This window comes from Leucoraja erinacea, chromosome 36 (assembly GCF_028641065.1).
Source record: "Leucoraja erinacea ecotype New England chromosome 36, Leri_hhj_1, whole genome shotgun sequence".
Taxonomy (NCBI): Eukaryota; Metazoa; Chordata; class Chondrichthyes; order Rajiformes; family Rajidae; genus Leucoraja; species Leucoraja erinaceus.
Window position 1 is genome coordinate 11,111,323 of NC_073412.1, and position 18,000 is coordinate 11,129,322.

The 18,000-nt window shown below is 44.1% G+C and overlaps 1 protein-coding gene across 1 annotated transcript in view; it reads right to left on the minus strand.

Annotated features, from left to right (window-relative positions):
* The window catches only part of LOC129713552 (fibrillin-1-like), a 312,091-nt gene that overhangs the window by 228,367 nt on the left and 65,724 nt on the right, over positions 1-18,000 (minus strand). The window contains exons 6-7 of the mRNA XM_055662676.1: positions 16,274-16,471; positions 9,552-9,677 (exon numbers count right to left, since the gene is read on the minus strand). Coding sequence (XP_055518651.1) covers positions 9,552-9,677; positions 16,274-16,471 — 324 coding nt within the window. The remainder of the gene's footprint in view (positions 1-9,551; positions 9,678-16,273; positions 16,472-18,000) is intronic.

Genomic DNA, 18,000 nt, shown 5'->3' on the forward strand with positions numbered 1-18,000 from the left:
AGGGTCTCAACCATCACTTGTTCCTTCTCTCCAGAGATGCAGCCTGTATCGCTGAGTTACTCTAATATATTAATTTTCAAAACTAAATCTAAATTATAGCAGAACGCTATAAAATTCATTATACACCCCACAGTCCTTGATCACTAGAGGAATGCAGCTTAACAATGTGTATATTAGCCAAATTGTTGATATATTGTGCCAGAAAGAAGATGCACAATCTACCTTTGGAACATATTCAAACTCCTATGCAAGGAAAATGTACAAATGTATTTTAGCCATGGGAATTTTGGAAGTTAAAACTATAAATGATTCCTACTTGAGGCATCAAAAATATAAAGTTAGCATGCAGGTGCATCAAGTAATTAAGAAGGCAAATGACATGCTGACATGTTGATAGGGACTAGAACAAATATAGAGAAGTATTATTACAATTGTACAAAGTGTTGGTGAGGCTGCATCTCAAGTACTGTGCACAAACAAGGTCCCTCATTTAAGAGCGAATAGACTAGAATACAGGCTGTCCAGAATAGTTTCAGCAGGCTAATGCTTGGGATGAGAGAGCTGACCTGTTGTGAACAGCTAAGAAAGTCTGATCTGTATTTTCTGAAGGCAAGAAGAATGATGGGTAATCTTATCGAAATATATAAGATACTAAGAGGGCATCACTGGGTAGATGTTATGTTTCCACTTGTGGGAAAGCCTTGAATGAAGAGCCATAATTAAATGACAGGGACCGGACATTTCAAACTGAGATGGATATGAATCTTCAGTGTCCGCTACCTCAAAGGTTTTTGGAGGCTAGGATACTGGAGGTATCGTTTTTTGAAAGATTGGGCAATTGAAGGCTTTGTGGATCTAACACACATGAGGTGTTGAGACCTGGGACAGATCAGCCATCACCATATTGAATGGCAGGGAAGGCTTGACAAGCCAGATGGCTCTTTTCCTATTTTCTTGCTGTTTCTAGTGCTCTTCCTTCCTCACATTCATATTGTGGATTTCAAAATGCTGGCATGCCTTAGAATTATGGGATTGCAATCAGAAATACTTTCAAATGTTACAATTGGCCAATGATGGGCACGTGAGGATTATTCTTACAGAGTTAAAGAGTCATACATCACAGAAACAGGCCCTTTGGTCCGACTTGTCCAAGCTAACCATTCAATTTTAGGCAGTGTTAGTTGATGCTTACTGATGTATTATTGGGATGTCCCTTAAATTTTCTGTAGTTTGATGTGGTCTATGTAGCAATTGGTACCCATGGTGTTTATATTGAAAACCATTTTTGTTTTGCTGTGCTTTTAAGCTACTGTACGTTGATTTTTCCCCATTGTTTAAGGATTAGAAAAGTGCACAATTCCTATGAACACATTTACAGAACCACCGGCATGTGTGAAGTTATAGTGATCATATTCCAGTATGACATTTATGCTTTATGCCTATTTCTTATTACTGAGCAGTAATTTTAAACCTTCAAAAGCAGCAGCAATGCTTCCCACTCAAAAAAGATTTTAAATTCTGCTTTGTTATTTTCCGTAGCTCCTCCAATGATGAATTTTTAATGAAAAAAACCTTACAATTTCTTGCACCTAACCAAAGTTTGAATAAAAAAACACTTGATAGCAAATGGCTAAATCACTTGGCATTTAATACATTATCTTATTTTTTTCCTTGATTAAAACCAAAATGTTAATTGGACAAAATAAGACACAAGGGTCAGGCAGCAGATAAGACACTAAAAGCTGGAGGAACTTAGCAGGTCAGGCAGCATCTGTAGAGAACATGGATTGTTGATGTTTCAGGTCAGGACACTTCTTTGGAATTTCAGAATATACCAAATTCAAAATTATTTGTTCTGATGATTATTTGCTTCAGAAGATACTGGTCTATTGCATATAATTCTTACATATAAATATAGGAAATAGTAGTCCATAATAATCCATTCAACCTTCAAACCTGCTTTGCTATTCAATGTGAATCTGGCTGATCATTTAAATTCAGAATCCTGTTCCTGGTTTTTCCTCATATTCCTTGATTTAATTAGCCATTAATACTACGCATAACTTCTTTCTGAACACATTTACGGTTTGGCTTCAACAGACTTCTGTGGTAGAGAATTCCACAAACTGACATTCTTTGGCTAAAAAAATGTCTCTACATTTCAGTCCCAAGCAGCTTATGCCCTGCGTATGACCCCTGGTTTTGGACTTTCACTGGAAACATCTTTCCAGCATCTAGCCTGTCCAGTTCCATCAGAATTTTATTAGCTTCAATGACTTCTCGCAGTCTTCTAAACTCTAAGAATCATATCTCTTTTAATATGTTAGTCTGGCCAGCCCACAAATCAACCTTGTGAACCTTCACTGCAATCCCTCCACTGCAATGACATCCCCCTTTAAATAATATAAAAACTAAGCATATTAATCGTTGCTGTTTCACTGAGGTCCTATACAACTGTAGTAAGACATTCCTGCTCTAATGCTCAATTACTTTTGCAATGAAGGCCAACATACTATTTAACTTCTGAACCACCTATTTTCAACATTTGTTGCATAACGATAGCTCTCTTGTTGTTTGGATAAAAATCTGCTATCCTGCATTTGCAACCAAAATGGATAATCTGACATTATAATGTAACTGCCATGTATATGCCAATCACTCTGGAGCTTCTCTGCATTCTCCCTAGAGTGCCTGCTCCCACCAGACTTTATGTTGTTCTCAAACATGGATTATTACATTTAATTCCCTCAAATAACTAATGTATATTCTGAAAACTGGAGTTCATGCAACAAATCCTATGGTAACACACAACTCACTGCGTGCCACTTGGGTGCCGGGGGGGGGACCATTTATCCCTACACATTTTCCCGTGTGCCAACCAGCTCTCTGTCCACATCAGTACATTATCCTCAATCTAACTTTCTACAAACTTGCATATTAGTTTCTAACGTGGGACATGTCAAAAGCTTTCTGAAAGCTCAAAGCTGTTACATCTGTTGATTCTTCCCAATCCACTATTGGTTACGTTCTCAAAAAAGTTCAGTAAATCTGTCAAACAAGATCTCTATTTTGTAAATCCATGCTGATTGAACAGATCCATTCACTGTTTTCCAAATGTTCTGCTATTGCAAGTTTAATAGAAGTAACATTTTACTCACAACCAACGTCGAGCCACCTTGTCTATAATTCTATCTTCTCTCTCTCTTCCGCTTTTTTTAAACAGTGGGGTAGCTACCCACCAATCCAATGGAACTGATGTAGAGATTAAAGAATGGAAAATGACTACTAATGCATCCACTATTTCTCGATCAACTTCGCTCAGTAATCTGGGAATGCAGCCTATTTGGGGATTTTTCCAGTTAAGTGGAACTATGTACTCGGCCCAATCATACTCAGCTGTTTTCTCAGCTATCCTACTTGCATTATGATCTTCGAAGTGGGGGTGCGGGGTTGGGAGTGGAGATGTTTGCTGATAATTACACAATGTCCAATCCCATCTGTAATTCCTCAGCCAATGAAGTAGTCCTTCTCTGTGTGCAAGTCGTCAACATTCAGATATCTGCTGATATGTAGCAAATAACATTATGCCAGGGAATTACCATATACAACTGAATAAAATTATCTTACACATGTGTAGGAAGGAACTGCAGATGCTGGTTTAGACCAAAGATAGACACAACATGCTGGAGTAACTCAGCAAGTCAGGCAGCATCTCCGGAGGAAAGGAATAGGTGGCAATTGACAAGGAATAGACCACTACCCAACAAGGTAGTGGGTTAACATCTATCCATGACATCTAAGGGGCGTTACAATTGGTATGAACTGCATCATCAATATTCTGGGTTATCATTGACTGAAAACTCAACTGGCCCAGGCACACAAATATTGAGGCTACAAAAGCAGCCTGTCTTATGGGTGAGTGGTGGAATATTGCGTTGGGCGAACGGGTGATGGGGGTAATTGGCTCCGGGAGGCGCCTGTCTCCGGGGTGAAGTCGCGTTCAGGGACCACCCCTCCCATGTGACGCAGCGCCTCACCCACCCCGTGTTAGGGGACGGGGCCCAACGGGTCCCACTTGTTCTAGTATACTATTAAAAGTCTCGTCTAGTTTATCTGTCTGTGAGATCAAAGAACTATGCCAAAACGGAACACAACAGCGCGAACATTTTTGCAGAATGTTACTCAGCTTTTTCCCATGGTCGTATCAAGTTTCTTCACATTTTATGTTATATTTCACGTTATTGATATTTAACGTTTCAAATAAACCAACTTTGACAATAACAACTGCCTGTGAGAGTGAGACTTTTCAAGAAGCTTCCAGTGATGATGTCACAATGCCATCTCACAGTCGTCCAATCACAATTTGATCTAATTTACACAAGCTGCCGTGAAGATTCCGAAAACCGAAAATGACATCACAATAGGATCTCTGCTGGTAATTTCTATTATAAGGGGAGGGACGTAGTGGGAGAGATTTACAAGTTTAAAGTGACATTTAAAAGGTGGATTTCTTCAAATCTGCACTGGGAGTTATGACATCACAATGCCCTACCGGTTACAATATTTCAATCCCAGAACACCGAGTCCTTCACAGCAAATGTCCTTCAGGGAAAGAATCTGCCAGCCTAACCCAGCACAGCAAAGTTAATGATTAGATTTGGATAACAAAAGATGGCCTTATCAATGGCACCTACATCACATTAAATCTTAGTGCAATTGCCAAACTCGCAGAACTGGGTCTCTGCGCATCCCTCTGCAATTGGATCCTCGACTTCCTCATTCACAGACCACAGTCTGTTCGTATTGGTGGAAATGTGTCAGCCTCGATAACAATCAGCACGGGAGCACCTCACGGCTGCGTGCTCAGTCCCCTGCTGTACTCACTCTATACTCATGACTGCGTAGCCGGTCACAGTGCGAACTCCATCATCAAGTTTGCTGACGACACCACTGTTGTGGGATGTATCACTGATGGGGATGAGTCAGAGTACAGAAGAGAGATCGAGCAACTGTCCATATGGTGCCAGCACAATAACCTGGCCCTCAGCACCAGCAAAACCAAGGAACTGATTGTGGACTTCGGAAGGAGTAGGATGGGGACCCACAGTCCCATTTATATCAATGGGTCGATGGTTGAAAGGGTCAAGAGCTTCAAATTCCCGGGCATGCACATCTCTGAAGATCTTTCCTGGTCTGAGAACACTGATGCAATTATCAAGAAAGCTCATCAGCGCCTCTACTTCCTGAGAAGATTACGGAGAGTCGGCCTGTCAAGGAGGACTCTCTCTAACTTCTACAGGTGCACAGTAGAGAGCATGCTGACCGGTTGCATTGTGGCTTGGTTTGGCAAATTGAGTGCCCTGCAGAGGAAAAGACTACAAAAAGTAGTAAACACTGCCCAGTCCATCATCGGCTCTGACCTTCCTTCCATCGAGGGGATGTATCGCAGTCGCTGCCTCAAAAAGGCTGGCAGTATCATCAGAGACCCACACCATCCTGGCCACACACTCATCTCCCTGCTACCTTCAGGTAGAAGGTACAGGAGCCTGAAGACTGCAACAACCAGGTTCAGGAATAGCTACTTCCCCACAGCCATCAGGCTATTAAACCTGGCTCGGACAAAACTCTGATTATTGGTGGCCCATTATCTGCTATTTGCACTTTATCAGTTTATTTGTTTATGTGTGTATATATTTATATTGTGGTATATGGACACACTGATCTGTTTTGTAGTAAATGCCTACTATGTTCTGTGTGCTAAGCAAAGCAAGAATTTCATTGTCCTATCAGGGATACATGACAATAAACTCACTTGGACTTAGACAATTGCTATATTTTTAAAGTTTAAAATGGCCTGCACAGTTGGGGGCTCTGGGTGAGTGGTGGAATATTGCATTGGGAACGGGTTGCGTTGGAGGAACGGGTGAGTGGTGGAATCTTACGTTGAGGAACGGGTTGCATTGGGAGAACCAGGCATCCCGTGTGACAGACACCCATTGGGTGAGTGGGGGAATCTTACGTTGGGGAACGGGTTGCATTGGGGGACTAGGCCTTCCTTGGGGGCTTTGGGTGGGTGGTGGATTATTGCGTTGGGGGAACGGGTTACGTTGGTGGAATGGCTGAGTGTTGGAAACGGGTTGCGTTGGGGGAACGGGTGAGTGGTGGATAATTGCATTGGGGGACAGGGCCCAACGCGTCCCACTTGGTCTAGTATACATTACTTACTCTCATTTTGTTTCTTAGTGAGTCTGTCTGTGAATCATGCCCTGAATTATTCCAAAACGGTACATGATAGCACTACAATGTTTAGGCCACCTTACTCACACTTGTCTTGTGGTGTGTTTTTTTAATCAAGTTTCATTCAGATTGATGTTATATTTTCCAAGTTATTCACTTTCAACTTTACAAAATCCACTTTGTGAAAAATGTCTTCCTTTTTTTAAATAATCAAACACTTTTTTTTTATAATCAAAAAATGTATTCACTAATTACACTACAATAAAACAAGCCAGAACCCACCACCATAATACAATACAAATACTTATTGAGGATACATTCAACACCCTGCGGAGCCCAGCGGTCGCGGAACTCCCTCAGGGTGCCCATGGACACGTATTGCCATCCATCTGCACACTGGCAGTTACAGCTATGACGTCACAACACTGAGTCCTGCCAGCAACTTTTTAGTTTAAAAACAATGAGGCTGGTGAGGAGGGGGAGGGAGTGCTGGGGGAGGCAGGGGAAATGCAATTGGATCATCGTTTAAAGTCCTGGCAGCAAGTGATTGGTAGGCCGAAGAGGAGGGGGTTGGAGTGCTGGGGATTAAGGGGAAATGACAGGCCCCTGCGCAGTTGGGGCTATGGGTGAGTGGTGGAATATTTTTTGGGGGAACGGATTGCGTTGGGGGAATGGGTGAGTATTGGAAAATTGCTTTGGTGGAACGGGTTGTGTTGGGGGATCAGGCCTCCCATGTGACAGAACCCCAACGGGTCCCACTTGGTCTTATTACTAAAGCTCTCATCTTGTTTGTTAGTCATTCTGTCTCTGTCTGTGAGTCATGTCCTGAATTACGCCAAAATGGTACACGATAGCGCTACAATTTTTGGACCACCTTACTCACAATTGTCTTGTGGTGTGTTTTTTATCACTTTTCGTTCAGATTGATGTTATATTTTACAAGTTATTCACATTTTTAACTTTACCACATCCAGTTTGAGAAAAATCGTAGTGGCAGTAAGCAGCTATGACGTCACAATGAGATCACATTTACATTAAAAAAACTCGCTAACCCCAAGCGCGCTAGATACAGACACGGACACAGACTGGGGCCAGAGCCGTGCTCCTACGTCCATCTCCCGCGGCTCAAGACCACAGCCTCGAAAAGTGATTGACCGACTTTCAGTTATTTTAAATTCCGCACGAGCGACCAGCCACGAGATAGTGGAGGAAGAGGGAGAGGCAACCAGCCGCGGGAGAGGGGAGGGAGAGGGAGAAGCCTCCACGCAGGCCCGGAGCCGCAGCCTTAAAAAGCGACGGACTGACTTTCAGTTATTTTAAAATGCCGCGCATGCGGTCCGGAGGAGCAAGAGGAGGAGGGGAGGTAACCAGCCGCACGAGGAAGAAGGGAGAGGCAACCAGCTTAGGGAAGGGGGAAGGAGAGGCAACCAGCCGTGGGGAGGGAAGAGGGAGCGGGAGAAGCCTCTCCGCGGACCCAGACCAACAGCCCCCCGAATCCCTGCAGCGGCTGGAATCACAGCGTAGTCACAGGCGGCTGGACACAGACACGGACACAGACAGTTATTTTAAAATAACTGAAAGTCAGTCAGTCCCTTGTTTTGTAACATTATTGTAAGGAGAAGGACGGAGTGGGGGAGGAAACGAGAGGATTGTTGTTTAATGTTATTTAAACAGATAGAGGGAAAGGAGGGGAGAGAGTTATGGAGGGAGGGAGGGAGTGACTAAGGGTATGGGAAAGGAGAGGGAGGGAGAAGTGAGGGAGTGGGGAAAGGGAGGACAGGGGAAAGAAGATGGAGGGTGAAGAGGAGCAGGAGGGAGTACTGGGGATAGGCATGAGACAGGGAAAAAAATGAAAAAAGAGGAAGAAAGATGGGGGTCCAGGGAGCATTGCCCCCGGTAGGATTTTTTTTGTGATAATTGTACCTTGAAATGACAGTTTTCTTGCCTGTTTACTGTAATTTCTCGCGGGGTCTTCCCCACTCACACGGACCCCACCCCCACCACCCTTACCTTTGCTCACACACACAGGGAACCTCTCACAGCTCACACTCACAGGGACATTCCCTCACCTTTACTCGCACTCACAGAGACTCCCCACTTTGCGCACCAGGGCTCACACACACTCTACTTTCTTTAAAACGCTTATTTGATACCGACAAGGCCCCGGCCCTGCAGCCACACCCCGCCCTTTACCCAGCCCAGTTCCCACTCTCGCGCTGCCCTCCCCCAGAGCCGCCGCTAACTGCGCTCTCGGCCCCGGCACCTCGCTCCACCAGGCCTCGCTTTGTCCCAGCCCCGGACATCTCCCTCCTCCAATTACCACTCTCTATCCTCAATCCCGCCCCCCCCCCGCACTTCCACCTCTGACCGACGCCTCCCTCCTCCAATCATCGCACTGAATCATCATATCCTGCCCCAATGTCTGCTGACCGACGTCCCTCTCGTCCAATCAACGCCCTCGATCATCAGTCCCACCCCCACTGTCTCGCAGAAAGCCATTTAGAGATTTCGATTTTTTAAACACATTTTGAAATCTGCGGGTCCACGGAGAAATCTCATGCCTGTGGGGATGAGGGGAAATGAGCCGCGCCTGCGCAGTTGGGGGTTATTGGTGAGTGGTGGAATTTTGCGTTGGAGGAACGGGTTGCGTTGGGGGAACAGGTGAGTGGTGGAATAGTGGGCTGGGGGAACAGGGCCCAACGCTCCCACTTGGTCTAGTAAGAAATAAATGTTGGCCTTCCCAGCAATGCTCAGATCCCCAAAAAGTTAACAAGAAAATTTAAGAAAATGTATTTCTTTGTTCATTATATATTTCATCAGCACTGGAAAATAAAAACAAAACAGGAATGATTCCAGTTCCAGAATGGAATAGGTGAAAAGGCAGAGTATCTGTGATTGAGTGCAGACCAAAGGTAAGATGGAAGAGAAAATAACAGAAATACTGAAACAGAAAGATACAGCCCCATCTGTGGACAGCGATCTGAAATTGTACACTTCATACACTGTCCCAAGTACGGCAATATGCCCATATGAAAGATGAGGTACTTTTCTTCACACTTTCGTTGGGCAAAGTTGAAGCAATCTAGAAAGCTAAAAACAGAGGCCAGAACGCAAATGGGGCAGAGAATTAAAGTAACGGGTGCCTGGAGGCGCCCTATGAACTAAACATGGTCGATCTGCAAAGCAGTCATCCAATCTGTGTTTGTTTTCTGCAAAGCCGACACTTCATGGTTTTTGTTCTAAATATGTAAAACAGTGGTTTTTAACATTAAAATCAATATATTTTAGAATATATGTATTGATCCACAACTTACCTTCACATTTTTGCGTTTCTTCACTAAATCTATGTCCAGCTGGGCATTTGCATTCAAAGGATCCCACGGTATTTATGCAATTTCCCCCATGACAGCTCCCTGGGATAGCTTGGCATTCATCCACATCTACCAAAGAAAGTAAAAATATTGAATTGAATTGTCCTGCAGTGTTCACCAATCATGCTATTGCCGTATTACTTACCACCAAATTTATTTATCTTTAATGCTCAACACAAAAAAATTAAGTTACGAACTGAAGCTGTTGAATTTTCTGTGCACCCCCTCCCTTCCCCGCGGAAGTGTACAGCACGAGATACAATCGTTCATACTCTTAACACAATGTACTTCCTAGTATTGAAACAAGTGTTTTTTTTTCAGATTGTGGCTAATACCAAAAGGAAAACTGATTGAAAAAGATTATATTTCAACATAATCTAAAGTTTTGAAATTTAAAGAAAGGGATTTCACCACTAAGTGAAAGTCAGCCTCTTTTAATTTCTTCCCACATTGCTGTGATTGAGACAAATGGAGCTCGCAAATGGAAATAACTTCAAGCAACAGTTAATCTCACCAATGGATTTGACTTAATTATCTTTGAATCTCAATCATTTTCTTTTGGAGATTGTTGCTTCTGAGTCAAAACAATTACTTTTTAACTTTAATTTTATTTCGAAGTCTCGTGACGAGACTACGTGAAGAGCCAGCCAGTTCGTATGCACATCAATACGTCGTCGCATGGAGCGAGATACGGATGCATTCAGAAATGCTCCGTCAGAGCTTTAACGGTGAAGGTAAGGTTTTTTTTTTCGCAGGAACGGCACTTCTTGTTTCAATGTGGGTATGATTTCCAAAAATGGACAAAGCAAGAAACAAGAAGAGATGTGCCATTGAAAATTCAGTGGGGAATGACGGCAACGAGTGAGGTCGGTGGCCGTTGCTATCGAGCTCAGAGATGCTAACAGCGGGCTCGGAGTAGCTGGCAGGCGCGACCTGCTCAGCAACCTCCGCTAAAGCTCCGAAAGGGAGCAGCTTGTCAAGCGGGGCTCGGAGACGTGAACAGGCGCGGCCTGCACAGTAACCTCCGTGAAAGCTCCAAAAAGGAGCAGCTTGTCAACCCAGGCTTGGAAATGCTGGCAGGTGTGGCCTGCACAGCAACGTCTGCAAAAGCTCCGAAAAGGGGCAGCTTACAGACCTGGGCTCGGAGACGCTGGCAGGGTGGCCTGCACAGCAACCTCTGCAAAAGCTCTGAAGATGAGCAGCTTGTCGACCCCAGGGTCGGGGAAGACCAAGTCGGAACTGGCTGTCCAAAAGGACAATACTGGCCAGGGAGGCACTGCCTCAACATCTAAGGTTGATGGTATCAGCCAACTCACCAGAGTGGAGATAAGCGAGTGAGAAGCTTGTGATGGGGAGGTACACTGCGCTGATACAGGCAGTTCAATTCAGATATCTGAGGATATCTCCCACTTGGGCTGGGAATATGAGGATTCCCTCAACAAATGGATAATACCTTTCAGCTCACGACTGTAAAAGAGCTGTCGGCACTTGGGATTAAAATTTACCATCCCTTCGGGGATAGGTGAACCAGTAGAGGCAGATCTGGCAAGTAGCATTATATACTTGACTTCACATTTGCTGAATGAGGAGAACATGCAGGAGAATGCTGAAAAGTATGTTAATCCTGATAACTGCCAGACTTGTGATGTACCGAAGGTTAACATCACCATCTGGGCCATTCTGATTGGTTAAACGAAGTCTAAAGATCTAAAACTCCAGCAAGTTCAGAGAGCTCTCACAAGAGGGATTTTGGTGTTTGTGAGGTTGGTGGATGGAACACAATGTTCTGAAGTGCAGTAAGACACCTTAGCACTGCTGTGTAAAGATATCATCCCGACCAAGTTAGTGGCTGAAACCGCTATACTGGTTGGCGCACCAGGCCTACACAACTAAGACAGAGGACTTTTTTAGGCACAGGTTCATAGCACTCACCATGGAGACGGCCCATGCCGCACACTGTCTCAACCACAGCAGGCCACGATGTCAGAGCCAGAGGGAAGGGACAGAACAAAAACCAGTGTCAGCAGATGCTGTCAATCAACCACCTAACCCCATTAGGTAGGTGAGTGTTATTCCTACAGCTGCATGAAATGAACAGAGGATATTCAAGTTGGAGGTATAATGAGGCTGTGCTAAAGTAAGTGGGGAAAGATAACCACTGGCCCTTTCATTTTACTAGCCATAAATAGCTATAAATCTGACGTTCTTTCTGACCGGTTTCCTCCACGGCAAGAAAAGCCCAAATTCCCGTGCAATCGGTCTAAAGAAGAATATATAGCTATCTGAGTAGATAGTGAAATTACACAAAAGGATATGATTGAGGAGATTGTCCATGAACAAGATTAATATGTTTCCAATATCTTCACAAGGTCTAAGGAAGATGGAGTATACCAAATAATTCTTGATTTGGCTAGTCTGAACATGGGCTGGGAATATAACCTTTAGAATGGATTTTTCATTCAGCAAAATTGCTGATTATTGAGGATTGCATTATGGCCTCAATCGATCTAAAAGATGCATTTTTTCCGATACCAGTACATGAGAGTCATAGGAAATAGTTGACATGCTCATCGTAGGAAAGACGATATATGACACAGGTAGCTGATTTAGCAACCTAGACACGCCTAGAAGATCTAGGATTTGATACTCTTCCTGGAAAGTCCAGCCTTGAGCCAACAAAAACGATTGCATATCTAAGATTTCTCATAAACTCTTCAGATAGGTCTGTGACCCTACCTACAGATAAGAACAGAATTTTGTAGATGCATGCATAGGCTTACTTAAGAATAGAAGTCTACTATACGACAGATTGCGAGGGTGATAGGCAAGCTGGTAGCTGCCTTCCCAGCTGTGGGGCCATACATTATAGAAGCCTGGATCGTGAGAAGGTTTTTGCCCCAAAATTGAACATGGGACATGTTGATAGATGTATGAGACCGACGAGAGTCGATGTCCGAATTCAAGTGGGGGATTGAGCACACACGAGGGTACAGGGTTCATTGTACCTAGTAAGCCCACAATAACACTATAAAGTGAGGGCTGGGGTGTAACTGACACCTATACTAGTTGTGATGGTAAGTGGAATGAGGATGAGTTGAGACATGGCCATAAAATATGGCCACAACTATTTGGAAATGCTAGCAGCATTCCAGGCATTGAGAACGTATTGTGGAAATGACCATGATATGCAAATCAGGCTACATCGGGGCAATACAACAGCAGTAGCGTATATTAACCATATGGGTAGCTGTAAGTCTCAAACATGTGATGCACAAGCAAAGTCCATTTGGGCGCGGTGTACAAGAGGAAAATATGGGTGTCAGCTGCACATCTGCCACGTAGGTACAAAACTGAAGCAGACACCAGGTCAAGAAATTCCTCATTTTGCTTTATCGGAAGATGTCTTCAAAAGATAATTCAAGACAAGGCAACAGGTATTATAGTAGTGCCAAATTGGCCTACTCAACCATGGTTTCCATTGTAAAAAGGTCTGCTGAAAGAAGCTCCTATATTTGCTCAGACACAAACAGTTGTTGGTTCACCCTGTCACTTGTGTGCATCCACTGCATGATCGTATTGATTTATTAATTTGCAGGATTTAAAGAGACCCTTCGAGTTTATAGGACTATCCAGCAGGACAGTTGACGTGATCACTACAGCTTGGCGAGATGGCGCAAGAAATCAGTATGCTACCCACATAAAACAGGGGAAAAGTTGTGTGAGGAGACACATGTGAACTACCTTAAAGCAGAAGTAGCTGAGATTTGGGGATTTCTTTCAGTTTGGTTTTATGAGAAGCGACTAAGTTATAGCGCAATTAACACTGCTCGCAGTGCCTTATCATCGTATCTAGTGCTTGGATTGGGACAACAAATGATTGGCTCTCACCCACTGGTGACAATGTTTATGGGAGGTGTCTTTAATATGAACCCTCTAAAGCCTAGATACAAAGAAATGTGGAATGTGTAATCAGTATTATATTTTTTACGCAAATTCGCACCAGCTGCATCTCTAACTTGGGGCAGCTACTCATAAGTTAGTCATATCACTTATTTCAGCACGAAGAGTTCAGTCTTTACGTAATCTCCGTCTAGATAACTCGGTCATATCTGACAAGAGGGCAGCGTTTTAACGTGGGTAGCGTTTAACATTTAACGTGCCCTCCACTCCCAACCCTGAATCTCATAAATTTAATTAGGTAAGTCAAGGGTTATTAATCTTTCTATAGCTTGAAACTGGTTTGCGTGAACTGTGGCTTCATACAGTGGCTCTGAAGATTGATGCGCATGCGGACTAGCGGGTTCTTCACGTAGTCTCTCACTCCATCTTCTCATAAAATAAAGATCAAACTTCAAACGGTAAGTTCTCGTTTAATCCTTCTATAAGTCTGGCTCATTAGCTGCAGCCCAGGCCACCCTTGACTCTCACACGGACATTGATTCCTACACATCCTCTGTTCTGAACTTTATAAACTCCACCATCAATAGTGTCACCTCCCTCAAACAGGTGACCATATACCCGAATCAGAAGCCATGGATGAACAGCGAGGTCAGGCTACTGCTGAAAGCACGGGACACCGCTTTCAGGTCAGGCGATGCTCGAGCCTACAGTTCATCCAGGGCTAACCTGAAGAGGGGCATCAGGAAGGCCAAGCACTGCCATAAGCTCAGGATTGAGGAGCACTTCAACAACAACTCCGACCCCCGACGCATGTGGCAAGGCATCCAGGCCATCACGGACTACAGACCCTCCAACATCACCCCCATATCCAGAGACGCCTCCTTCCTTGAGGAGCTTAATCATTTCTATGGCCGCTTCGACAGGGACAATCTAGAGACAGCCATCAAGGCTGTGCTACCTGCCGATCACCAACCCCTCACACTCACCCCCTACGACGTGTACGTGGCACTGAGTAGGACTAATGCACGTATGGCTGCTGGCCCTGACGGCATCCCCGGGCGCGTGCTCAGGGCCTGTGCTGCGCAGCTGACAGACGTCTGGACTGACATCTTCAACCTGTCACTTGCCCAAGCAGTTGTCCCCACTTGCCTTAAAACCACCTCCATCGTGCCAGTGCCAAAACACTCCACTGCGGCAAGCCTCAACGACTTCCGCCCAGTTGCACTTACCCCCATCATCACCAAGTGCTTCGAGAGGCTGGTCCTGGCACACCTCAAAAGCTGCCTACCCCCCACACTGGATCCCTATCAGTTTGCCTACCGCAAGAACAGGAGTACGGAGGATGCCATCTCAACGGCACTTCACTCCGCCCTCTCCCACCTCGACAACAGAGACACTTACGTAAGAATGCTGTTCATCGATTACAGCTCAGCATTCAACACCATTATACCATCAAAACTGATCACCAAACTCGGTAACCTGGGCATCGACCCCTCCCTCTGCAACTGGATACTGGACTTTCTAACCAACAGACCCCAGTCTGTGAGGTTAGACAAGCACACCTCTTCAACCCTCACCCTGAACACCAGCGTTCCACAGGGCTGTGTGCTGAGCCCCCTCCTCTACTCCCTCTTCACCTATGACTGCATGGTACTAACACCATCATCAAATGCATGACTGCATGGTACATGGCACGAACACCATCATCAAGTATGCAGATGATACAACGGTGATTGGCCTCATCAGCAGTCAACAACGATAAGCTGGCCTACACTCTGATCAAGGAGGAGGTCCAGCACTTAGCAGCATGGTGCGCTGACAACAACCTGGCCCTTAACTCCAAGAAGACCAAGGAGCTCATTGTAGACTTCAGGAAGTCCAGAGTTTCGGCACGCACACCCCCCCATCCACATTAACGGGACGGAAGTGGAACGTGTTTCTAGCTTCAGGTTCCTGGGAGTCAACATCTCCGATGACCTCTCTTGGACCCCCAATACTCTCTACTCTGATCAAGAAGGCTCATCAGCGTCTCTTCTTCCTGAGGAGACTGAAGAAGGTCCATCTGTCTCCTCAGATCCTGGTGAACTTCTACCGCTGCACCATCGAGAGCATCCTTACCAACTGCATCACAGTATGGTATGGCAACTGCTCTGTCTCCGACCGGAAGGCATTGCAGAGGGTGGTGAAAATTGCCCAACGCATCACCGGTTCCTCGCTCCCCCCCATTGAGTCTGTCCAAAGCAAGCGCTGTCTGCGGAGCGCGCTCAGCATCGCCAAGGACTGCTCTCACCCAACCATGGACTGTTTACCCTCCTACCATCCGGGAGGCGCTACAGGTCTCTCCGTTGCCGAACCAGCAGGTCGAGGAACAGCTTCTTTCCGGCGGCTGTCACTCTACTCAACAACGTACCTCGGTGACTGCCAATCACCACCCCCCCCCGGACACTTATTATTATTTATTCAAATCGTTTGCTATGTCGCTCTTCCAGGGAGATGCTAAATGCATTTCGTTGTCTCTGTACTGTACACTGACAATGACAATTAAAATTGAATCTGAATCTGAATTAAATGCTGGCCACACTCTGGCATCCAGAAAACAGTTACTTGTCAGTTCCCCTTTAGCAAATACTTTTGAAGTGTAGTAAACCATACAGTCAGGAACCTGTCAATCATCTCCAACCGGTTATTCTGGAAACCCTATTGGAAAATAAAGTTTAATTTGATTAAATTTCAACAGCTCTGCATGTGCAAAATGCACCCCTTACCTTGACAAGCTCCAGTTCGGATATTGGGAATAAAGCCACGGCGGCATGGTTGTGGCTGGGCAGGGCACATCTCACAGGGATGTCCCCACGCTCGTCCAACTGTTGCGCAGCAAAGGGTTTTGGTGCAGACAATGCCAGTGAGTTGTCCTTGGCACATTTGGTTGTTTACTGATGTGAAACATGGTCCAGTCCTGTAATCTAAAATAAATAGTTATGTTAGAAAACTGCATAATAATTAAGAAAGCCATTTTTTCCAAAACTTTAGAAAAATCTTTCCTGATATCTAAATTATTTATCTTGAAGTTAAATAATGTAAAATTATTCTTGACAGTACATAATTATTAAATTTGGCAAATGCCCGAATAGCAATTAAAAAAAAAAATCTATTATCAAAATGCATTAACGTCCATCTAAGCAATATTTACACAAATATTAATGCTCCTATATATATATATTGTTAAAAGCTTCAAAAAGACACAAAGTGGTGAACTCAGTAAATCAATGGGTTCATCTGAACTGCTGAGTTACTCTAGCATTTTTTGTCTTTTTCTTTGTAAACTTGCATCTGAAGATCCTTGTGTCAAAATGTTAAAAGGCTTTGTCAAGACAAAAAAAATCGCAAACTCCACGTTTTATAATTCTATATATTGCAGATATTCAATTTCAACATTAATATCATTTGACAAGATAAATGAGTAGAGGAAAACAGCAAAAATATTTATTACCAGTTATTCCAATTCCAAATAGTTAGTGGTAAAGATAGCACATGTATTTGGTAGAATAAGGTCTGATGCTCTACTTATGGTTTAAAGGGGTGCAGGCACCTCAGATAGTCTAGTACCTAGAGATAGTGAATGAGTGAAATGCAGTTGATAGAAAAGTAATTACGTTTTATTCTACTGCTGTATACAGTGATGCAAGTCCAACAATTCCAATAGATGGAATTAGAAAAGATCTATGATTACTTTGTTACTGCTCAAGAAGTTGAAAAATATATTGTGTCAATAAGTAAATGTGAGGCAGCATGTGAATCCTCAAATGTGCTCGGAGTTGTAATTCTCAAGTCCCACCTGAACCTCCATCCCCTTATTTTCGTGTACTAAAATCTATCAATCGCAATAATTAAGCATAGTAAAAAAAAATTAAAAAAAATTATTTCAATAAAGTGCAAAATGAACAAATCCCTATATCTATGATGCCGAGATCTACCTTTTCTGACCTGAGGAAACGGCTTCTATCTGTTAATCCCTCTCACAATCCTTTATCACTCAATGAGATCAGCTCTTAATTCCTATAGAAACCAGTGAATTGAAGCTAATTTTACTTCAATTTTTTTTTAAGTATAACCAAATTGCAGCATGAATCAATTTAATGAATCTACTCTGCATTGCAACCCTGGAGTCAATAATGCATTAAGGTGCAAGAATTTCTTATTTTTATCTTTTAGGCAGTCACTTGGGATCAAGGGTGACTTAAGGGCCTGTCCCACTTCGGCGTCATTTACGCGACAGGCTGGCAGTGACCAACGCGCGGCAGTCGCGCAGAAATCGTCTAGCAGTACGACAGTCATCCTCCAAGTAGTGCCAGTCTCCGTGGCAAGGATTTTCCCAGTGAAAAAAATTTCAAAACTCAGCGCGCTTTATACCTGGGTGATCACGTGGTGCAGCGCTCAAATGACGCGGCTAATGGGCGGTGACGCATGATTACGGACGTTGACGCAAGGTGAC